Genomic DNA, 25,940 nt, shown 5'->3' with positions numbered 1-25,940 from the left:
CCATCTCTAGAGTAATTCGACCCCCAGGAACTCAGAAATCACATGAAAAAGAGCGTAGGACCAGCAGCAGAGAAATGACGATGAAAATCATGAGTTTTTCGGCTGTAACTTTTCAGCTATCGCTCGCAGCGTATTGGGACTGCGCTTAATCGATTCCTCTCGCAAAATTACGTCGGAATAGTGCCTTAAAGAATTTATTGCAGCACTTTTCGGAATCGTCGAAATTTTCGCCAAAAATCCAAAGGGGTTAGCCTTAGTTTTTTGGTCATTTTTGAAGCCGAAAATTTCTCGTCTCGAAATCGATTTGTACGACCATCTCTAGAGTAATTCGACCCCCAGGAACTCAGAAATCACATGAAAAAGAGCGTAGGACCAGCAGCAGAGAAATGACGATGAAAATCATGAGTTTTTCGGCTGTAACTTTTCAGCTATCGCTCGCAGCGTATTGGGACTGCGCTTAATCGATTCCTCTCGCAAAATTACGTCGGAATAGTGCCTTAAAGAATTTATTGCAGCACTTTTCGGAATCGTCGAAATTTTCGCCAAAAATCCAAAGGGGTTAGCCTTAGTTTTTTGGTCATTTTTGAAGCCGAAAATTTCTCGTCTCGAAATCGATTTGTACGACCATCTCTAGAGTAATTCGACCCCCAGGAACTCAGAAATCACATGAAAAAGAGCGTAGGACCAGCAGCAGAGAAATGACGATGAAAATCATGAGTTTTTCGGCTGTAACTTTTCAGCTATCGCTCGCAGCGTATTGGGACTGCGCTTAATCGATTCCTCTCGCAAAATTACGTCGGAATAGTGCCTTAAAGAATTTATTGCAGCACTTTTCGGAATCGTCGAAATTTTCGCCAAAAATCCAAAGGGGTTAGCCTTAGTTTTTTGGTCATTTTTGCAGCCGAAAATTTCTCGTCTCGAAATCGATTTGTACGACCATCTCTAGAGTAATTCGACCCCCAGGAACTCAGAAATCACATGAAAAAGAGCGTAGGACCAGCAGCAGAGAAATGACGATGAAAATCATGAGTTTTTCGGCTGTAACTTTTCAGCTATCGCTCGCAGCGTATTGGGACTGCGCTTAATCGATTCCTCTCGCAAAATTACGTCGGAATAGTGCCTTAAAGAATTTATTGCAGCACTTTTCGGAATCGTCGAAATTTTCGCCAAAAATCCAAAGGGGTTAGCCTTAGTTTTTTGGTCATTTTTGAAGCCGAAAATTTCTCGTCTCGAAATCGATTTGTACGACCATCTCTAGAGTAATTCGACCCCCAGGAACTCAGAAATCACATGAAAAAGAGCGTAGGACCAGCAGCAGAGAAATGACGATGAAAATCATGAGTTTTTCGGCTGTAACTTTTCAGCTATCGCTCGCAGCGTATTGGGACTGCGCTTAATCGATTCCTCTCGCAAAATTACGTCGGAATAGTGCCTTAAAGAATTTATTGCAGCACTTTTCGGAATCGTCGAAATTTTCGCCAAAAATCCAAAGGGGTTAGCCTTAGTTTTTTGGTCATTTTTGAAGCCGAAAATTTCTCGTCTCGAAATCGATTTGTACGACCATCTCTAGAGTAATTAGACCCCCAGGAACTCAGAAATCACATGAAAAAGAGCGTAGGACCAGCAGCAGAGAAATGACGATGAAAATCATGAGTTTTTTGGCTGTAACTTTTCAGCTATCGCTCGCAGCGTATTGGGACTGCGCTTAATCGATTCCTCTCGCAAAATTACGTCGGAATAGTGCCTTAAAGAATTTATTGCAGCACTTTTCGGAATCGTCGAAATTTTCGCCAAAAATCCAAAGGGGTTAGCCTTAGTTTTTTGGTCATTTTTGAAGCCGAAAATTTCTCGTCTCGAAATCGATTTGTACGACCATCTCTAGAGTAATTCGACCCCCAGGAACTCAGAAATCACATGAAAAAGAGCGTAGGACCAGCGGCAGAGAAATGACGATGAAAATCATGAGTTTTTCGGCTGTAACTTTTCAGCTATCGCTCGCAGCGTATTGGGACTGCGCTTAATCGATTCCTCTCGCAAAATTACGTCGGAATAGTGCCTTAAAGAATTTATTGCAGCACTTTTCGGAATCGTCGAAATTTTCGCCAAAAATCCAAAGGGGTTAGCCTTAGTTTTTTGGTCATTTTTGAAGCCGAAAATTTCTCGTCTCGAAATCGAATTGTACGACCATCTCTAGAGTAATTCGACCCCCAGGAACTCAGAAATCACATGAAAAAGAGCGTAGGACCAGCAGCAGAGAAATGACGATGAAAATCGTGAGTTTTTCGGCTGTAACTTTTCAGCTATCGCTCGCAGCGTATTGGGACTGCGCTCAATCGAATTCTCTCGCAAAATTACGTCGGAATAGTGCCTTAAAGAATTTATTGCAGCACTTTTCGGAATCGTCGAAATTTTCGCCAAAAATTCAAAGGTGTTAGACTTAGTTTTTTGGTCATTTTTGAAGCCGAAAATCTCTTGTTCCGGAATTGATCTGTAGGACACTTTCTAGGCTGATTGAACGCACAGGTACTTGGAAAACACAACAAAAAGAGCGTAGGACAAACAGCAGAGAAATTGCGACGCACAGGCCAACAGCTGCAAAATGGATGAACCACGTCTTCTGTTTTCTGGCTGTCACTTTCGATTTTCGGCTCGCAGCGTATGGGGACTTCAACCAATCGTTTCCACTCGCAAAATTACGTCAGATTCGTCCTTCAACGAATCAGATGCAGACATTTTCGAAATCAGTGGAATTTCAACCAAATATCCGAAGGGGTTAGCCTCATACATTTTTGGCTGATAATTTTTGTGTTAGGGAATCGATCCGTATGACCCATATCGGGGTATTCTGACCTCTAGGAACTTAGAAAACACAGGAAAAAGGGCGCAAGGCCAACAGCAGAGAAATGACGAAGGAATCAAATGCAGCAGAGACAGTACGAAGATTTCTTGTTTATGGACTATGACTCTTGACCTGTCGCTCCTAGCGTCATGAGACTGCATCTCTTCGATTTTTCCTGCAAAATTACGTCATCAAAGTGCCTGATAGAATGGTTTACAGCACGTTCCAAATCCGTCGAAGTTTTCGCTAAATATCCAACGGGGTTAGCCCGACGTTTCTTAGCAAAAATTCTTCCAACTCCCAATTGAATCTCTGCACTTCTTGCTGACGAATTGGCTACTGAGCAATCTAGAAAAAATCTGAAATAGCGACGGAGTGATCACCGAGGAAATTTGAAGAAAATTCATAGCAAGTTGTGTATTCATTTATTACAATTCGGGTCACAAGTAACAATAGACATACATATAGCATCCCGCGGAAGTGCATTACAAATGCATGCAGGATGAAACCTTTAAGTATATACTTACAAACTTCAATAAACACTATCGTATATACTAATCGTCTTATGCTTTTTAAAGTTATAGGTATCGTACTCCATCATTCTAACAATAAGAAAATAGTCATATGTGTTACGTAATATTTGATTATTCTGTATATTTTCCTATGAACTTTTTTGATCATTCAGCAACCTGTTCACGTATTACACACTGACACCTGAACACTTGTACTGAGTTTATAGCGTTATAAATTTACTGAAACTGAACTGAAACTGAACTGAAACTGTACATCCTCGCTGTGAATTTATTATTTTCCTCTTCATCCTCTCCTCCAACCTGATGCAAATTCCATGTCTTTCTGGCGTTTTTTCAATATGTAATTCGCAGTGAGTTCAGATCGTGCAATCGATCTCTTTCTTTTCCTTATATTAAACCGAATTGCCACTTCCAAAGTTTGGAGAAACTCAGAAAATAGGTTCAGCCTTCTACATATCTCCAAAGTGCTCCTATAACAGAGACAAATCTATCAGAAATTTTCGGATATCCTAAAAACTTGAGACATTGCAATTCCGGCGTATATATTTCCTCAACTTGCGAAATTTTCTCAACTTGTCAATTTCACAATGACGGTGGTATGTTACCAACGTTTTGCACGCGATGGTTGTTGGTTACGAAGAACTCCTTTACCGGCGTGGTTAGTTCCTTGATTGATAATACCGGAAACTGTTAATACCTCCAAACCCCAAACCGTTACGAAAAATAACCGCTCGCAGCAATAAAACTAATCAGTGGCTTCATCTGTCAATTCGAAGATACCAATATTTCATTCGAGGCTAACTAGAATAATTATTGAAAAGAAGTTAAACCGTGGTGCAAATCAAAAAATTTGAAATATAAATAGTGATCTTCTATTTTTATATTGGCAGTCTAGTCGCTGATTTGGTGTATCTTTTCATCCTTGATAAGGTTCCTAAGAACAGAAAGAACGTGTTACGGAATCACAAAAACAAAAATCTGTTAAACTTTTCCTTTTCCTTTTGTTTAATTGTACAGGAAACTTCAAACAGTATGCATGAATAATCATAGACTATATTTCAATTTATTCGAAACAACTTCACCCAATTATTTAATTTGAAATTATTTATGACTTTTGTGAAGCAGAAAGTAATTTGCTAAAATCAAGTCAGTTCATCGCTGATTCCATTTATCGATAGGATTGAAGTAATTCTTTCCTCGTTAGAATAAGGTTGTTCTCAATTTTAAATAGTATGATGCAGAATTCTTTGAGTCTATCAACGTTTTTCTTAACGCACGACGAAAGTGAAGAATTCTGTCGAATCCGAGAACCGTAGTAGAGAAACATTTTCTCAATGCAGAGTCCCTCAAGACAAAAATCAAACGCTTGTCCCAAAAGCTCGGGGGCAATTTCAAACAACGTGAAGAACGAAATGGAACTGTTCTTGTGTGTTTCGTTATTTTTTTTATGATCAGGAAGGCGAGTTTCAACTTTAAGAGGTAGAGGGTCGATAAAATGAAGAACCGAAGAGTGCCTGTAAGAATCGCAATCTATGGGTAGATTTTGCAATAAATTTTGCACAATCATTTTTCAGGACGTTGCTGATGAATAACCAATTATTGCAACAGTATTATATCAGTTATTGTTGCAGTTATGCATGGACCATTCCATTTTCACTTTATCAACCCCTCATCTTTAAGGTCGGACAGTAATCGATATCGGTATGAAAATAATTGTGTCATTCGTTTAATTCCATCAAATGCGAACGATTGTGTTCCGCGAATCGATTGAGTTGAGAAATAAATAGTGAACATTCAATGCCATTTGTCGTTTCATTTCAGAAATAACTCCACGTAACTTGTCTTTATAATTAAAACACAAATTAATGTGCACATACCTAGAGATTCGTTCCTGATCGATTTTCATTTTAGTAAAAATTCTTCACTGAAAATTCTGGAATTGTACAGTATAGATGAATTTGTATGAAAAGTTCCATTTCACTTTCACAATTTTTTTAGATTATTCAAAGGTGCGACATTTCTACTAAAAATTTATTCAAAGAACGACGAATTGTTTCTGTTTATTTCGCAATTTCTTCGTGTTCTATTCTTCTCTCAATTTTCTTGGATTACTGTATAATAAATGAAATTTTACTGAAATTCTTGACAAGTCCCAACTTACAAAGAGCTTTAGAGTTCTTTGGGGAATTCATAAAAAAATAAAAAGATTCGCAACGCATTTCACGAGGGAACTTCTGTCAACGGATTTTTTCATACGCACAAAATTAGTGCATATTTATAATCGAAAGAACTTCTTCGAGAACGTCTTCGTATTACAATGATTTGTGCCAATAATTTCATCGCCCCGTTTTCTCAGTGGTAAAATTCAAATTTAAATTGTGAATGAATTGGGTGAAAGAGGTTGGTTAGAAGAAGGTTCGGGAAGCTCTGAAATTGATCTTCACACGAATTCAATCCAAAGACAAAATCTAAATTCGACCTCTATGGGGTATAAAAATACTTATTAATCACCGAACGTTATTTCGTGTACTATAAACAAGTGTGCCGCGTTGCGAAATATCGGTAAATTGGGCGCAAATTTTTTCTGCGGGGAATGTTGAGAGAATGTGACTTTGAAGAGGGTCAGAACTTTATAGCGGAGGTCAAAGTTACCGCAGGTACGACAGAGGAATAAATGAAATGCACACTTGAGCCAGTTCACCGTCCCATTCGCCTCTGTTCTTCACGTTCTGGCAATAATTTGACACGCGTACGTTACGCTTGGTGAATTCTAATCAAAGTAAGGGGGGTTGGATGTTCGGCACACGTTTTCTGTGAAATTAATCATTCCGCAACAAAAGAGTGAAACAATTGAATAGCAGAGAATGAAATGCGTAATTTAAAACTCACGATTTGTCATTCGTTTCCATGGTGTGCCTAGGAGCGCAGCTTCTTTCCTCAAAAAAAAAAAAAGTTTCTCTCTTGCGCTGGACTGGACTTAATTGTAAGTAAGATGTGTACCAACGGCGGCAAAATACCTTAAATCAGTGGTGATTAATTGTTGTGACGTTGAATCTGCTTGAGGAAAAAATGAGCGGGACTTTATACAATTCACACTACAACTATACATGATGGTATTACCGAGCAGGTTAGCGTTCGCCGGAAAATTAATTCCCTAACAATATAGGGATTTCTTTAGACAGTTGGTACGCATCTCACTTAAAGGCTTTGACCTCGAAGAAAAGGGCGTGTCATAGGAGTTCTCGGCACACCATGTTTACTCACACCACGCTCGTTTCCACTTTGAAGAAACAATTTTAGCAAGCATTGTAGCGTTAAAAATGTAGCATAAAACGTTGCCAAATTTACGACACTCAAAATCCTAGATGCTTTTGTTGAAGAAATTTTCAACTTTTTAATACCATCTTTTTGAATGTTGGTTTAGTTTTTTCTACGGAATCCCATAACTTGGCAAAAAAATAAATAAAAATAAAAATAAGCGCAGTTCGTTTGTTCAGTTTCTCAAAAATGCGTGAATTCACAATGAGATTTAAGTTCGAGCTGATTCCAGTCGTGAATAATGTTTTTACGGATATTTATCTGCTCCTGATTTCATAAATTTTGTCTTTTTAATTTCTCATTTTTGCAGCCCCATTCGTTCTTACCGTCTAACACCAAATTTCTCGGGAATATACGAGCTGCGAATAATTCACAAATGTGTAATGGCGGGTTGAAGTCGTGCCAAAAGTTGCTAATGTCTATTCCTAAATCAAAATTGCGAAGCTTTTAAGAAAATAAAGGTGAACCAGGTGGCTAGCACAAAAATGCGAAACGTGATTATTGAATTAATATATCTACATAGAATTAAGACGATTTTAAAGTGAGTGTAAATAAAAAATCGGTATCTAAACCTTTGTTTACAATTTCAAAATTCTTTTTTTTCTGCATTCATAGGCAAAATATCGTAGCTGGAGAATATGTTGATTTAATAATTACTAAGACTATGCAATTAATCGATTACTCCTTAAAATTTTTTTCGATTAACCAAACAATCGATTAATTTCTCAGCCTTAATATTAATACAATAACACCGTAATAGATCGAGCATAAAGTTTTGCTTTTCATCTGGCCAACCACCTTAAAAATTGGACGAGCTTGTTACCACGGTGAAACTTGTTCGAGGCTTTATCCCCTTTGTAAATTTCATCCGGGAAGCGAGCACTCGTAAATTCAATCTTGAAGTACATTTTCAACGCTCTTGCGGGATACGAAGTCAAACAGGAACGGGGAGTAAGAAGCTTATAGGCTAATATTTGACGAATATTTGTAATTCCCAAAGGCATGTTTTACCCCGGCGTATTTAAACTAACGTGATATTTGATCCACGTTTCTAAGGGGTGAAATAAAATGCCGCATCGTAACGTAAGCTGTCTAGTTCTATCATCTTTCACTATTTGCATTGTCCATTTCTGAGTGGTGGACGAGTCTGTTTATTCTCCTTCCAAGAATAAAAATACCTCCGTAATATTCATGCGCAAACTTCCAGAAAAGGCTGGGAAAACAGGGTCTTTCTGTAAATCTTTGCGCATTTTTTTGTCAAATTGTTCAAAGAATTCATCGGAGTTAAGGAATTTACATCAGATTTTCGTAAAAATCTTGAAACGAAGATCGAAAAGAAGATCACTTATACAGGAGACTTGAATAAGTTAATTAGCTGTTAGAATTTGAGCCTTGAAATTAGGCTCGAGTATCACAAATTATTTTAAGCTTCGCCATCTTGGAAGTTGGTGGGTTATAGGATCCGCCACTCAAACCTTCAACATTTCATTTGGCGTCAGCGGTGGCTTTCATACTTTACAATATTCTTGACAATGCGAACTACGTTAGGAAATAGACAGGCAGAAGATCATTATGAGGTAATAAAAACATATTGAAACCTTTATCCATCAATTCAGACTTGTAATCAGATTTTAATCGGACGGGAAACCGGTTCGTTATCGAGTGGCTCTGCAATAAGTCGATTAGATGTCTACTTCCGGAATTGCGAATGAGAAAAATCCATGGACCGGATATCTGCAATTGTTTGACGAGTATTATCAGTCCAGCTATTCCGGCGGAGAATTGTACCTTTAATGATGGAGTGAGAGATCGATGACCGCAGAGCTTTGACTGAAGGTGGCATTCCTCGATTATTAAACTCTGGGGCTTTGTCTCTGATGCCAGTGGAGGAAGTTGAGTTTATACTTGAGACGCGGAGGATCACGAGTGACATTCCCAAAATACCTGGCGGTCGAGTGTCGAGGCTTAGGCACATGGCACCAGGTGTTATTTCCAGGCTGTATCTAACAGCCAAGAGCTCAGCTATACATTGTATAAGCTAAGAGGAAAGGTGTAGAGTGAAGCTCTGAAGGCCTCGAATTGCTGAAATTCTCACTTGATGTTATACACAAAGCGACATGGGATTTCGTTTGGAATATAATTATATGAAGTGTTTGCGGTACTTCGTGGCTCCGATTGCTGCTCCACATGTTATATCCTAGACTGACAATAACGCGAGTCTATAATAAGAAGCTAAGTAAAACCACTGGCACCTGACATGGTTCGTGTAGATAATAATTGCGGTTGAATTATGCAAAATCAGTCCCATCCAATGTGGCGTTAATTTGGTTTCAAGGATTTCAATGAAACTGGAATGTGATCTACTTCGTGATCATACCTATTTCATTGTAAGAAACTAAGAGAAATTATTACGAATTGACATAGAATATAAACTTTTGGAAAACATGTGATAAATTTCGATAAATTTTATACATTTTTTAGAAACATTGCAATTTTAAAAGATTATTAGAAGTGAACGAAACACGGCATTTCCTCAGTCTTTTCTTCTCTACAGATCAAGATGATTCCCAGATAATTGTCTCTCTACTTACTTACATCTATCTACCCACACCAAGAATAAAAATCACAGGGCCTTGCTTTAAAAAATTATTTTCTCTTCAAATTCCAAGGAAGGTATTTTGCATAAACATTTCAACAATCAGTTTTCGAAATTCATATGTTAACTGGTATTTCCCAGTAAATGAAAATCAAATGTTCACTTTTTCCGAACCTCTTCAACTTTCTCCAATTACCAATGTTCTAGTTCTTTTAAAATCATGCCGCAAATATCGATTCGAAATTCTTATTAACGTTTCTTAAAAAATTTCCCCCCCGTATTGATTATTATAATTTTTCAAAGCAAATTTGAGATGAAATATTAAATTAAAACATCCCCAACTCCAGCAGGGCCACCTGGATTCCTGGACTCCTAGGTAGGGCGCTTGGGCTTAGAGCTCGATCGATTGTAACAGAGCCCGCGAAATGGTAAGCGGTAAAACGAATATCAAGGACATAGTTCCACATAATAATCCATTGCGATTTGAATAATTCATAAGGTTACGTAGCCATTATTCCATGGGTCGGGGTTATCACGTAGTTTGACAGTGCCTCGCGCGCAGGGTCCGACCCTTCGAAATAAATTTATTGTCCACCTGACCGCGGGGATTTCGCGGATTAAACTATAAGATCACTAGCGAAATTTATTATAGGTTTGCACGATGCGCACGTACTCGCGATTCACCCGCGGGTCAAGCCTCCCTAAAGCATCCTCGTCCTTTTTGGGATCAGAAGAAGTTCAACTGTGCGGTTTAAGCTTTGTACCTTCGCACTTGAAGCTTGCTCGCTGCTCCTTTAGGACTTACCTTCATCGCTACCACCTCACACCCTGCACTTCAAATCTTCCCCTTTCAAGCGGTGCTCAATTTTTCGACATTTTTTAGAAGTAGTATCATCTTCGCAGACAAGGCTTAGTTTACCAATCGAAATTCTCCTCGACTTGACAGAGGATATCGCGTTTCTTTTAAGCAAAAGTTAGGTAAACTTCATTCACCGGACTCTCGATCTGTGAATGGTATGTGAATTTAAATCACAGTTTATTTCTGCTGGGATGAATATTGCTTTTCTAAAATCCCATAATCCCTTTACCGCTAAGGGTAGGATATACCGACTGAAACATTCCTTTGATAGCATTTATAGCTTTAGAAATTCTGTCTTACCTGATTTTTCTAACGATGTTGATCATTACGTAAGAGACTCTCGGTATTAAAACTTATTGCGCGTTGATTGGACTTGTGTTCAATTAGATGTAACTTATTACCTGTTTTACCAATAACCTCAGCAAATTATATTTCACAAATTTTTTCTCGTCTGAGTAAATAGAATATTTTTATACTTCGTAAAATTATTGAACTTATTATCCTGTTCTTTTCGTCAGTTGCAAAAAATTTTGATAATTGAATAACGGGCACAAGAATCATGGGATTCAGCTACAAAGAGCAACGCGCCATAACCTCAATCCGAGAATCGAAATCAGTTGCGAGTATATTCTAAGTGTTTTCATCAATTCTCCGAACTTATGATTACAAGTTCTATCATTTCCGAAAATTTCTAGAGACTTTGTCAGTCAAGAGAAGAAAAAAGACGTGAAATACGACTTGCTAAATCCGTCGATAAAACAGGTATTTTCTCTCTTTTTTCAAACTGCATGCTCTGAAAATCTGTTGTTTTTTCAAATTAAATTTACAAGTTCTATAATTCCCGAAAATTTCTAGAGATTTTGTTAGTCAAGAGAAGAAAAAAAACGTGAAATACGACTTGCTAAATCCGTCGATAAAACAGGTATTTTCGCTCTTTTTTCAAACTGCATGCTCTGAAAATCAGTTTTTTTTTTTTTTCAGATTCGAATTTAATTCCTCTATAAAAGTGATCGAACAAGCCAAACTGGACTTTCGAGCAACTGCAGATTCCAAGGGAGGAGAAACGAGAGCCAACGTGATTTAATCCGATTTCGGGATCCGTCACGATTCGACGCGTTGTGTGGGTACTTCAAACGAGGTACGGGGATCAGGTTGTGTGATGTTGAACAATATCGACACTCCCATCGGGAGTCGCGTGAGAGGCCAAATTGCGTCCCGTATTTCTCTGCCCTCGTGTTTTTACGCCGCCGGCCGCCATTCCCCATCTCCGTCATGCACGTCGCGCATGTAACGACAATTAACGCTTGCGATCTGCATGTGCAACCCAAATTTTGTTTCGTTACCTCTGTTAATTCACCACCGTATACAGCTGTGCCTCTGATTGCCAATGGCCTAGCTGTGTCGATTCGTATCGCATCAATTGGAATTAATTCCGTTCATCCGGGCCATTCGCAAGAGATATTGTCAACTTTTCGTATCTCTGATTGGATTTTTTTTTTTTACTGAAATGTGATTAAGAATCGCCAAATTTTTTTTGTTTCAAAAATTCTTGAGACATTCTAGAAATTCGTCGTAAGAAATCTGAAAAATTCAGACTTTTTTCAGGGACTTGACAATTCCAATCAAGTTTTCATAAGTCTTTTGACAGAAATCGGAAAAACACAAAATGCCAAGGAGAGATTTCAACGAAATTGAATTCAAGTATTGTTCGAAACATGACTTGTAATTCGCGAATGAAACATATAGAAAATCCAAGCCTTAGTTAAAAGAAAAATTATTACTTGTCTGAGACGTTTCATGAATTGCAGAAGTTTTTCTCAATTATTAAATAAGCATATTTATCAACAAACTGTGTCAGTGAATTTGGAAAAAATACTTTTAAATTAAGCCTGTGTAAAATCGCATCGAACGAATCTATTTAGTCTTTCACCATTTTGACTGATTGAAAATCAAAAACTGATATGCAAGTTCTTGTTTATACAATTCTAACATCTGAAGAAAAATCGTCGTAGCGTACGAATGTATAATTTTCAATTGAATTATCAAAAAGTATTGATTTTAAGCTTACTAACCTTCTGAAATGCGACTCCCTTGACGAGGAATCAATTAAACGTAGGAGCCGTAACAGGAAGCTTCGCCTGCTTCACCGGAAGCTTCTGATTACCCCACCACCCCTTTATCACCTTCGGATAGGCACACCGGAGCTTCGGCATCGCGTGCGCTCAGATTATCCAGCAGCTTCCGGAAGTATAGTTTATATATTATATAGGTATGTGCATAGTTCCATAAAAAGTTTGACCACCTCACCATTTTTCAGGATCACATTTCTTTTTTCTCGATGTCATAATTTGTTCGAATTTTTTTCAGCAAGTCAAGTTTGAATGACATCGATCATTTAGTCATTTGTTTTATAATTTTTATAATGTACGGAATATTCTCGATCGTGTGATAAAATTAATTTTTCACAATCCGTGTAATTTCAGATAGATTTTACAAAAAAAAAAAAAAAAAAAATGTTGCATAACTAAACGGCTATTCTCATAAAAGGCCCAATTTCGCAGATTATTAATTTTGGCATTTCATGCCAAACTTAACGATTTTTCACGTAAGTTTTTGGCAAAGTAACTGAATATTGCGAAAAGATCAGATTTTCAAGTGAATTTTTGTAAACTTGATGTCTCCACTGCAGTAAAAAAAAGTGATTTGGAAGTCGAGATGAGTTTCGAAAAGAAAGAATCCATCTTCCGAATGAAATACTCCAATAAATTCGCTGAATACATCGGACCATATTAATGGAGTTTGTGAATTCACTGGGTAGGTCTGAAATATTTTCGATTTTCCTCACGATGACCAATATTCTGAGAGCACCTAAGATATCACGTCAACATTCGTTGAGAGTTTTGGAACTTCCCTGGGTTTGAAGTTTCTGTTTCCGTACGAGAATCCATCTTCGAGGAGTGCCAAGAAGATTGGTAAAATAGGTTGACGTACTTTTGGTCCTATTGACCCAATCGATCCGTTCTTGGGTCTATTCTGAAACCCGACACGTGAGCACTTCTCCCCTGCATTGATTTCATATAATTTACAGTAGCAAATATACTTTTATGTGTCATCGAAGAACGTCAGACTCGAAAGTGACATTTGATGTTGACAGAAGCCTGAGAAAAACGAGGAAAAAGCAACCCTCGTCGCGTGATGAGATCGAGACCCTTTTTTATGATTGATCTGACGCCAGCACACGGCATTTTGACTATTACAGCTGAATCATCGAGTTTATAACTCTGGTGAAATGTTTTTTTTTTCCTGTCTCTTCAATGCGATGGAAACCCGTGAAATATTTTTTGTGATTTTTTCTCCAATTTGGGAAAAAAATTCTGTAAGTTGAAACTTTTGCGGGTGGTTTTAAAAGGTTTCAGTGAAATTTCAAAAGCAGAGCTGGAAAAACAGAGAATCAGGTAACGCCTGGAAATAATCTTAACAAAATTTGATATCGTTCGAGGTAGAATTTAAAAATTGTAAAATAAAAAAGATGAACTGGAAATTCAACTCGATACTACTTTGAATTTTCCCTTACGTCTTACACACTGAGAAAAAAGATCGAAATTTTTGACCAGCAAAAGTTGAATGTAAAAAATTAAAGAGATTAAAAAAACGATTATTGCAACGTTTTTTTTTTTTTTGGTTTTTCTTTTTAATGTAAAAGTGAGAAAATAATTGCTCCCGATAACATAATTCCGAAGAAGTGTATTCAAGGAATCACAAAACGATCAATACATACAAATAATAATAACCAATAAATTGTAAAATTTGAAACGTTTTTCATGCTACAGGAGTTACAAATTTCCCTATTAGCAGTATTAAAAATATATAATGTTCTCAACTTTCCTTAAACTAAGGTTGAAATAAATGGTTAAATAGTGAAATATAAGACGTTGGAATAAAATCAGATGAATTTGATTCAGCGAGCTGTGCAGTGCATTTATTAAAACTTTACAATTGGTCGTGTATCGTACAAGAATTCAACGAAATATTGGCTATCGAAGTAACGAAATCTCTTTTATATTTTCCAGTGGACTTGGTAAGAAACTTGTGAATGCTCAATTGGAGTATAGAAGCAGTAGTGAGCAGAGAATTAGACTCGCAGTTGATTTAACAGAAGCTTCTTTGCCTACTAAAAGATTTACCGTTTTCGTAAAGATTAAAAAAAGTTGAAATAACATTTTCCCAACAACGTTCTGTACTTGATTAGATTTAGATTCATGAGCATAGACAGTTTCAAAGTTTGTCCGAGTCAGTGGCATTGACAATGAAGACGGGAACAAAAAGATATCTACACTTGAATTTATTCGACACAATGTTTTCCCTGACTAACTTGCCGTATCTCTTCCGAGGGTCGGAAGCGTCGCGAATTTTCCAGCTCAAAGTTTTCGTATCTGAAACGGGTACTCGTTGAAAATTTATGACAAAGTTATGATGTAGCAAAGTTATGACAAGCAACGTTTCTCGAAAATTATTCCCGACGACGAAAAATTTGTGGCGTATTTTATTTCTGTTCGTCATTCAATGCAATAGCTTTTTTTTTGTTTTTTACCGTTTTCCCGAAGTTGCAGTGATGATCAATTAATTGCAATTTTCAATTCCAGGAGGAAATCGACTGGAAAACAGTCACTTTTGTCCATAAGAAAATTGGTGACAGCGGTGGGATTTTTTGGCGTAATTTCCGTTATTCGTCTGATCATAATAATGAAATAGCATTTTTCTCGTTTTTAAATCACCTGATTTTGAAGTTTAATTCCAGCGAGAAACTGACTAAAAAATATTTAGTTTTGTTGATAGCTGCAGGCTTTTCAGGCTTGTCGGAACGAATGGTTGCGTTACGTACAGATTAGATTGTCTCTGCTATCAGTTTCGTCTAATATGAATGCTTGGAAGAAGTTTCATTTCACCAAATCCCCAAAAACTCGTATCCCCTCGCAAAGGGGGGGAGAAGAATCCACAAGAAGTTGTAATTGCCTTTCCTGCGGTATCGAAACATGAATTCTTGATATCGAGATCGAAATAGGTAAAGTTGAGACCGAGATAGAAATTCCGTGGAGTGTTCCACGTGTTTCGAGATTGATATTGATAGGCAAACAAGCGGAAATTCTTTTGCCGTGACTTTACTCAAGCCCGGTTTTGTTTTATTTGAATGTTTTTGCCCTCGGCGAAAGGAATAATATCGAGTTCAACAGGAACGCTTCACAATCGGTTTATCGAAGATCTCGCGTGTTTTCAGAAATCTTTGCGTGACTTGTGTGGCAAATCTCTACAAATAGCACAGATCACTTCACAAGGTATTCTCGGATTTTGTACCGCATTGCGAACCTCGCGAACACAACACCTATACGCATTCTGTCAACTTTAGCCTCTCTCTATCACTCTCTGTCTCTTCCTATGTAAAAGAAACAAAAAATGTCTATGCATGAAGCATTCTTCGTAAAATTTACGCCATGAAACTGTTGTGAATTTTAATTTGTCGTTCAATATTTTTTATTGTCTGATAAGTCGTTGATATATTTTACTTTTTACAAAATCGTTAAACGAATATTACTTTTATGCATTAAAGTAGAAAAATGCTTTTTTCGGAAGGATTAAGAAAAGATCTTTCAATTTCTTTGCAATGATTTTGCTCGATTTTCTTGAAAAATAACACAAATTTTTCAATCTTCAAATATTCCTATGAAATCACAACCACAAGTTCATGAATATTGATTTCTATATTCCAATCGCCATTAGTATTTCCACAGAATGTTGATTAAATTTTTTAGTCGATTATGTATTATGATATTCAGTTACTTCAAAAGTTTTATAAAGTTATAACATATTGGAAAAACTTTTCGCAATCGGGGGCAGTTTCGAAGAAACAGCAATAATTCAAGTATTTGTTTCAAATTAAAAATTAAAGATAATTAAATTCGAAACATAAAATTTCGCAGAAATCTTTTCGACAAAATGTGTATTAAAATTTCTACGCTATTCTGTCCATCAATATTCACCGTTGTGCAAAACATCGTGCACACCATCTGCTGCGATATTAACTTTGGCTGGTGATCCGCGTCTCTGTCATCCGGCGGAAATAACACGTGTGTATAGTTATATATATATACATATACATGAATGCAAATAAAGGACAACCAGTTTCTCTGCTGACTTTGGAATGGGTGCAACATATCGATGTATCGAAGCGCGGATATTTTTGAGTGAAGGAAATATGGTGATGTCAAAAATATAAATATCATTCACGATATTTATGGATGTAGCAAGAGAAATTATTTTTCACCTATTTTTCATCCCCTACTGCTTTTACTTGTTCCTTACTATTAAATTTTGTATCTTCGTATTTTCCCTCGCATCTCTGTAATAAGTTAGCTATTAGAGGGTTAAATTCGAATATTTTGGTCACTCGAAAAATTACGACGAAATTAGGATCGAAATTTAATGAGTTTTGTTTACCCAAAACACACCCAAGAACTTTTTTTTCACTTAATTTTGGAGGTTAATCTGAATCGACAAAAGCTAGAGACATTTTATTTTCCAGCTATGTTCCACTCACTTTGTTTCTACTTTTTCAAGTATTTTTGAGAACCCGACGATTGCAAATTCTTTCCAAATTTTTCTAATCCGACGTCGTTACCAAAAGAAAAGAAAGCCATTTTTTTGCCTGTGAGGCTATTTAATTCCAGAGTATATTTAAGTGCTAACTCTAATAGCACAAGTTCTTCTGAAGTACGTCACTTTCTAATCCTATTATTTGAAGGTTTGTCCATGATGGAAGGATTTTTTTTTTTTTTTTTTTTTTCATTTTTACACCCCTTCAAAAAATTTTGGATTGCCAGAAATCAATGTTTAACGTATCGAAAATTCCACCACCTCTCATCACTCGTTATATTCATCCCAACGTGACGAGGATCGCTATGCGAGGAATTTTCCGGCCTCCCTTGCTCGACAAAGGGAAAAATTGCTACTCGTATACGAAGAAAAGTGCATGCGGCAATTTTCGCGGATAAACGACGGGCTTGGCTTCGCTCAGGCTGCACCATCTGGAAGCAAAGATTTTATCTTACGTACCAAGATTGAACGACATTGTTGCCCCGCAACAATGCTCGCCTCGATACCGAGGAACACAAAGCCCCGGGGAGCTGCACTCGCAAACTTCCTTTGACTCCTTTATCCCCAGGAAAAGCGATAGATTTCAGTGAAAACACTGTTGCAATTTATTTCACCACTACCCCAGCAGCGAGCTGGTTGTTTCATTCAATTCTTTTAACGACTCTGATATAAAATAATTGTCCGTAACTGATTTTCAATTATTTTACCCCATTTTCCTGCCTAAGAAAAGAAACGCACATCGAATTTTACAAAATCTGCACGACACGACCTACCTTTATCCCCGGTTTTATTTAATTAACTCTCGTGAAAATTACTCTCAGAAGCTTTCAAGTATTTATACGAATTTTCAAATATTTTCCAGTTTCTTATTTTTTTTTTTAAATTGCGACAATTTCAATAATTTTCATAAATTCGCCAGAAATATCGTAATTCGTATCACCGAAAATTGATTTCGATAAAATATTGAATATTCTTGAGAATTTTCACGAGGAGTTTTCATTATTCTTATTTATTTAAAAATATTCTATGTAGCAAATTATTCCAGATACTTTCAACTACATTTCGGAAATGAAAAGTTTATTTTGAGTATTTTGCAAGAATTTTTCATTTCTTATAGAAATTTACCCGAGTTTTCCATGGAACGATATCATCGAAAAATACCCAAAAACAAGAGAAGTCTGATTTCTTTGTTATCTTCGAATATGACTTCTTTCCCAAAGCTCGGTAGGATTTTCGAACAATCTTCAGACACTACAAGAATAATTTCAACTTGTCCAGAAATGAGTCAAGATTTTTCTTAGGCCTGTCCAAAAAAAATTTATGTATCTAAAATTTTTCCTAACAAAGATTATGAAAATTTTTCGCAAAATTTAATTCACTAGAAAATAGCTAAAATCCCATTTGTCACATAATTAGGACTTCGCACAAAAATGATTTGCTATTTTCCAATAAACATTTTTCCCTTGGAAATTGAGCGTTTGCAAACGATTCGTGCGACCAGAATCGTTTTGCACACGTGGATTGAAAAACTTCGAATTAATGGATCATTGCACAGGCTTAATTGGCAATTCATTTTCCGACCTAATAATGAAAGTGTAAAAAAATCTTGTGTTATATCATACAGTACAAATATCAATGATCGTTTATTCATTTTTCCTTCTGTTCTACCCTATCACTCGATTAGCTTGCTATCGGCTTTCGACTATTCGGTTCAGACCGTTCTCCGTGAGCGCTCGAGTAGAACTACTAACCCCTCTTTCTCTCGCGGTACTCGCTCGTTTTGCGCTTCTCCCACTGCGCATGCGCGCCACTCGCTCGCTTTGAGCTTCTCTTTCTGCGCATGCGCGCTACTCGCTTGCTCCCCCCACTCTCCGTGCCCACCACACATGCATAGCGCAGACGAATAGCGTTAGACGAATGTGGTAAGGTTGTTCATATTGAATGCAATAGTACATATAGGCAACAGAAAACATTCTTATTTGACCAAGGATAAGAGGTAATAAAATATTCTTTAGCTAGAAAATTAAAGTAAAACTGAAAACTTCACGGAATCAGTAACGACAGCTGGTCGGAAGCTTCGCTCGATCGGCGACACCTATCTTTTACCGAATCATTTTCGCGAAATCGTTACGTTTTTTTACATTCGAAAACCTTTCTGCTAATGTTGAAACAAAAGCATATGATGCAAGTTCACGTTTCATCGTGTGATCACTAGATGAAAAAAACTCCCGAAGTTGATGAATTCACGAGTTTAACTTGACATACCAAGATTTGAAGAAAAAAAAATTATAAGATAGATACATTTTGACAAAACAGCTTCTTTTTCGACACAACATCCTATAGACAAAAATGACACTGTGAAAATTACAACCATCATGGCAGTTTATTATAATCATAATTAGTTTATTCGATGGTTGCGAATTCAATTTCGATGCTTGCACAAAAATCCAATGTTAAACTTGTTTCCATATTTGTCAAGCAGCTTCTACGAGCCGAAGACGAATATTGCAAATACGCGAGGTGAAAAGAGAATGTTACGCGTTTTGTCAAGAAGCGCGAAATTGAGGTTAGGGTCGCGTAACTTCAAGTTTGTTCGCGACAGCGCATGCATGCAGTGCAGAAAAGACCACTTTCAACTCCCAGGACTTAAAAGCGATCTTTTCTGTACTTCGCGCATGCGCATTCGCAGACTCACTCTAACCTCATAGAAACTGGGACTTCGTGTACGGAAATCACGCATGAAAAAACGCGTAAAAGATGTTCGCCTTCCACAAAGAATATTGGTCGGATAAAAATTGAACAGTGTCGTTTTAGTTCTTTGTTCCCTTCTTTTATTATTATCAATGCCTTTGCTACTCTAGGAAATGGAAATCCGTGCAAATGGACTTTTCAAGTAACGAACGTATAATAATTAATTCTTCTCTGTTCCCTCTGAGGTTAATAATCGCAGTCTTGTAACCGAGCCTTTGCCGCCTGTGGGAATAATTTATATCACGACATATCCCCTTGTCCATTACCAGCATGTAAGCGAACAAAAGAAGCAGAAACGCTGGTGTTTCGAAGCACTCGGTGGTTGCCACCAGACCGTTCTCAAGTAGGCAGAACGGGACCTTTTCTGGTATTGGAATAATAAGGGAGAGAATGTATGGGAGTGAAAACGCGAGGTTGAAAAACTCGGGACAGAAACGAGGGAAATGCAAAGCGACGAAAACGATGAATTATTACTTTTACTTTCCATATCCTGCATTTTTTACTATTCGATTTTTCTTTCAAAGTTCTTCGGCAAAAATAAGGACGAGATTTCGGACCTAAGATTCGGAACGTAATTCACCGATTTCACAAAGCCTTGAGCACTTTCTTCAAAATCCATTATGCAAATGACGTATGTATGGGGCATCCCATGCCAATTCTTAGCCAGATTTCTAAGCATTCAGTTTTTTATGCAGAATAATATGGAATGTGAATTTGTCCGAATTTGATTTATATAAAAAAATCACAATGATAAGAATACCTTTTCAGTTCCTGCTGGAGTTGTTTCCTGTGAAGTTCGTAGCCAAGAGTGGCCAGTTTATGGATTCCGTTTATCGATAGTTCGAAAAACGAGTGCAAATTTGATTTCCACGAGGTGAAAAAATAACTGACAATCGGCATATTTCTTAACCATATTTATATTCTTATCGATTTCCTTTCTGCCAAATAAAACACATCATATTATAAACATTCACATATTATGATGCGATCGCATATGGTTCAACAATGTATGGATACACCTGTACAAAATCAAGTACAATATATATATATATAGTGTATATATAATATACTGTATATAATGCAACAATTAATTGTCACCGAAAGATGTTCGTCTTATTTGAGTATTTGACAAGTTTGCTGCACAGCATTTGAAGCCTTGAATTAAATATACGTCAATGCTATGTATGTGAACCTATCGAAACATTCTGCTAGGTTGTTTCCGTTGTAAATCAACGTTGAAGAGGAAAAAAAATTCTGATTCCGTCACGTATTTTATTTCATTAGCAGATATTCGTTTTCATGTGTTTTATTTTTATTTTTTTCTATATTGTAACGTAATTTCAGAGCGAAAAAAAAATTTATCTGGCTGATATCATGCATATTTCGTTGCTTGAAAGTAATTCAGTATAAGGGATTTAACGTCTTTTGGTATATAATATACATATATAATACTCCGGAGGGATAACGAATTAAATTTGTAAATTTTCGAATTATTCATGATAATTATGCTAAATCGAATATCGGTTCACTGTATATATATATGTATATACCATATAATGATTTAATTCGTCTAAGCATTGAAAATGAATGATATACATTTTAAGGCGTAAATGTGATTGATCAATGGTGAAGATGTAACAATATTAAAATTTATAAAAATTATATGAAATAGTTAGTATTTAAGATATTGACAGTGGCTAGACGCGATGACGAATCATTTTGTTATTTAACATATATGTATATTATGTAATTTCTCTAACATTTAATAAAATTTCTAATTTTACAATTATTATTATTGTTATTATTATTATTAATGTTAATATCAATATTATTATTATTACTACTATTCTGCTGTTTTTGTTGTTGTTGTTGCTATTACACGGTGTATATACTATGCTCGCACGTGTATATATAATATATATGTATGTGTAATATGTATACTTTTCTTCAAATATATTATATAAAAGATGTCTAACTATGAATCGCGCATTGCCAACGCCAAGATCTTCGAAACAGGAAACGATGACTTAATCACCTATTATTATAATGATAATCGACTGTATATCTCATTACATGATAACCATCATTTACGCATTACGTGAATCTCTTTTACTATTATACCAATTACTTTTCACTTATATAATTTTCATTTATATATTATACGTTTTTTTAATTGAATATTAGTTTAATAGTATAATTAATTAAAAACGGTTCTGTATACATCTATAATGTTTCAACAATTCTTTTCTCTTTTTTTCTTTTTCCTTTGTCCAACCTTCGACTTTGGCGTTGTATTACTCCAATATATTTATCCTGTACGAAATGTCATTAAGCCCATCGCTCTTCGCTATACTTTTCCTGATATATTATATGAACATTGTGTACACTCTCTCGCTCTCTCTCTATCGTCATCAACTCATTCCTTCAGCACCAATGACATCAGCTTATACACCGTAATATTTTCTTTCTTTCTTATCAAATTATTTCTCATCTTCTCTTACTCTTATTTTCATTTTACTATATATTCCTAATATGTCACCGATACATGAATGCATGTATGTACATACATACATACATATCGAAAATTGAGGGACCATTCAACTTCTTACGATTGTATAACATTATTGTTATCAGTGGTAACATCGTTTATATATCATCGTCATCGTCGTCAATTTTATTACTATTACCATATTTTTTTGTTTTCTTTTTTTCTATACCGTTATCGTTTATACAAGTATCTACTACCTTCGAATAGGGGTCCACAGTAGCCGATAGGGATTCACGACAGATACATTTTTTCACTAAACAGTAATATATCTATAGACGTCTTACGGTACTGATTACTCGATGTCGACAATTATTCGATTCGCATTAGGCACGTTTAAAGTTTATCAATCACGAAAATGAGCCATTTGTTCCGAGAATTTCTTTTGATTTTAGTTGTTTCTTCCATTTTGCACTTCAAATTCTTCAATAACATATCCGAATGTAACAAATGAAGATTTTCAGATTCAAAATTCCGAATAGTTGCTGCTTGTATAGTTTTCGCAAGATCAATATCAGGCTAAACAGTGATCCGAAATTCTTCGCAATTTTCTGTTCCTCTCTATACGTACGATTTAACTGCAACTGAGGTTGATTCAAGGATCAGCTGATTGCTAGGTGCGACGCCATAATGCTCGAGTCGAATCCATATTTTGGATGTCAATTGCTTTCTTGCCTGATTACTACGTTACAACTTAACAATCGGAAAATATGTATTGATTCAAAGTTCGAAATGATGAGAAGACTTTAAATGTCTTTAAATGAGAAAACTGGGTTTAAATGACGACCGAATTATTGTCGACATCTGGGGTACTTTTATACGTTAGAAATTTGTTCGATATACGCGCATTTATGGTTATATACCTATACATATATAGATATACATTACACATATATGCATGTATGTAAATACTCGTCAAGTTGTCACACACACACATATATATGTATATATATATATATATTTATATGTATATAGGATTTAATTTATTTACCCTACGTTCATTGTTTGCCGCATGTTTCTTTCTTAATTTTCGTTCACACGATCAATTTATAATTTAACCTAATTTCTTTATCATCCGTTATACAGTAACCATCGATTAAAAATTTGAAAATTTTACTTATGAGCTTGAAGTATTTCTGTTTATTATTATAAACATTTAGAAGGAGATCATTCTCTCGCATATTTTATTATAATTTATGTTTACTCTTTATAAGACCTTGCATTGTCTGTTCAAGTAGCGCTGTATTTTCGATTGATCACAGCCACACGCTATTCATTTATTTATATTAATTAGGACAGTTTTTTTTTTTTTTTTTTTTTTTTCTTTCTTAATGTTTATGTAACAAGTCAACTTCCCGGAATAATCACTATGATCGCCGTTAACCATCGGGTATAAATTCTACTTACGCATTTATTTTGAAAATTTTGTGAAAAACTTGATACTTTTTAAGAATGCTAAAATTATTGCGAGTGATTCAGATGGGAAATTTTTATGAGCTCTTGAAAATTTCTTATCAGAGATTTTCATCGGAATCTCAACAAGTTGTAGAAATTGTTATCTATATGATTTTTCAGTAAAAATGATCTTCAAGTTCGCTAGAACGTTTTTCACGTTGAATATATATGAACATTGCAAGTTTTAACGTTCATAAGTCTTGTAAATTACTAAAAAAATTTACCGAAAATTTTACGAAAATCAAACATTCTGAGATTTTTATATCGTAGGGTTATAATGTTTAGAATATCGAGGTTTCTCTAGTAAGTTTAACCAATTGTGAGAGTTAGAAAATGACGAAACGTATTCACACAAGCGATGAAAAAGGTGGCACAGATTATGACAAAGGAATAACAAACCTCGAGAATCGTTTTCTTTATTTTTAAGTAATGGAATAGAGTGATCGTAAAAGTAATTTCGAATTCGTTCTTTAAAAGTTTTGCAATCCTAAGTTGAAATTCGTCAGTGGTGCTGTTTTTTTTTTTTTTTTTTCTTTTTTGCTTTCAAATTTTTTAATTAAACGCTACCTACGTGTTCGTAACAATCTACTACCATTGCTAAGTTTCCAAGTTCGTCTTTTTCTCAAGAATCTCTCATCACAAGATATCATCGAATTAATTCTCAAATAAATTGGAAGATATACTGGAAACGTATTTTTATGTATACGCCAGTTTAGAACGCGTTTTAAGGTAGCTCAGTTGCGTGGGACCGTAGTTTTTGGGTTCCCCGAAAGTACCACACAAAATACGTCCCTGGTGGTTCATTAGTAATAATCAAATTATGAAATGTGGTTCGATGAACCGCATTCCGATATTCGCATGAATAACTACCTTCATGGCAAAATGGCTTTGGCTCTATATATAGGGGAGACCGGGGCATTAAGCTTGTCACAAGTTCAAATTAATACTGATATATTATTTGAGGATTGTATAATGTGTGTTAACTTGAAGTATGCAACGTTCTTTTAGAACAAAAAAAGTTTTTTTTAAAGATTTTTCAAAAATCATATCTTAGATAAAGGCCATTTTTGATTAAGGGATGCCGAGTTCTGTGAAGAAAAAAAAAAAAAAAAAAAATTGTAAAATTTTTGGAAGAGTATCGTCGTGTGCCAGATTAATATTGTAATTATTATTATTATTATTATTATTATCTTTTATAAACATGGCAAAATAATGATGAATTTGTTCCAGATAGATCAAAACGACTCGTACGCGGTGTTCAAAACTCTTCAATTTTGATACTCCGAAACGTGAATTTTTTGTATAGATAAGAATTTTACGGCTGCACTACCTTAACTATCTCTTTTAAAAGCTCATGACGGGTTTCGACGAGGTCGGGCGAAATTTGAATGAATTAAAACAAGAAAGAACAAAGGTTTAAACGGTAGTGCAAGCGTTGACTGAAGATGTATGAAGACGTTCTTCAGTCCCAGGCTAATATTTCCTCCGGCTTGGTGAATCCGATTGGGTCCAGGGATAATTCTATTTTTCTGTGCTTACCGACCCGTCTCATGGGATCCTAATGTTAAATCGAATCGGCATAAAAGAACACTGCAATTTCCACCCACCATTCAGCCCCCTTTACCTTACCCTTACCAGCAGAGTAGAATTTGACATCTTCTAAAAACTGTTTAAACGTGTAAAAACTGACAAGACTTACCAGTTCCGAACGAGGTTTGAATTGACTTGAAGATATAGGGTATAATGGAAAAAAAAAAATTTGTTAACCTCGTTGTCAATCGCCAGGAAACGAGATCCTACGATCGATTAACACTTCTGTAGGTAATCGACACTATGATTGTTCATAAACGTTAGTTAATCGGATTAATTGAATTATAGGTACTCTCCGTTTATTAAAGATACTCCACTATGTCGCACTTTATCGATATATTTGGACAGCTCGCACCGTAACCGCCACGCGTTGTGTTTTTGTGCCGTTCGCTGAGGAGTTTTTGGAAAATTGGCAATATCGCAACGTCCAACAACTCGCCGGCAGACACCGCACTGTACATCTTCGAGACGTTGGCCGTCGAGCCTCTGTTTCCGCTTGCGAACTTGTTGTTGTGTATCGTCGCGACGTTCGGCGTGCTTTGGACGTAGTCCATTTTCGCCTGCTGCCGAAGCTTCGATTCCGCGTGCTGGCACTCCCGCAGTCGACGAGGTCCTCGGTGCGGACATTCCCCGAGCCCTGGATTTGGAAGCCCTCGGGTACGGACGCACTTCTCCCGAGACTTCTCCGACACCGAACGCTGGATTATGTTCGACAGCGACTCTTCGTACTTTTCTGCGAACCCCAACAAACGCGAGACATTTAGGAATGTACTATTTTCCGCATTCATTATGGTACGCAAAATTGA

General features: G+C 36.2%; 1 protein-coding gene across 5 annotated transcripts in view; it reads right to left on the bottom strand.

Annotated features, from left to right (window-relative positions):
* Positions 1–24,780: 24,780 nt before the first annotated feature.
* Positions 24,781–25,940, bottom strand: part of LOC124404226 (gamma-aminobutyric acid type B receptor subunit 2) — a 160,127-nt gene continuing 158,967 nt past the window's right edge. For 4 of the 5 annotated variants that reach the window (XM_046878185.1, XM_046878186.1, XM_046878187.1 and 1 more), the window contains one exon: positions 24,781–25,867. In XM_046878185.1, the coding sequence (XP_046734141.1) occupies positions 25,437–25,867 (431 nt within the window). In that variant the 3' untranslated portion in view covers positions 24,781–25,436. The remainder of the gene's footprint in view (positions 25,868–25,940) is intronic. The other variant, XM_046878189.1, reaches the window with a different exon arrangement.

This window comes from Diprion similis, chromosome 3 (genome assembly GCF_021155765.1).
Source record: "Diprion similis isolate iyDipSimi1 chromosome 3, iyDipSimi1.1, whole genome shotgun sequence".
Classification (NCBI taxonomy): Eukaryota; Metazoa; Arthropoda; class Insecta; order Hymenoptera; family Diprionidae; genus Diprion; species Diprion similis.
Note: the sequence above shows the minus strand (reverse complement) of the source record. Positions and strands in the feature narration are given on the sequence as shown.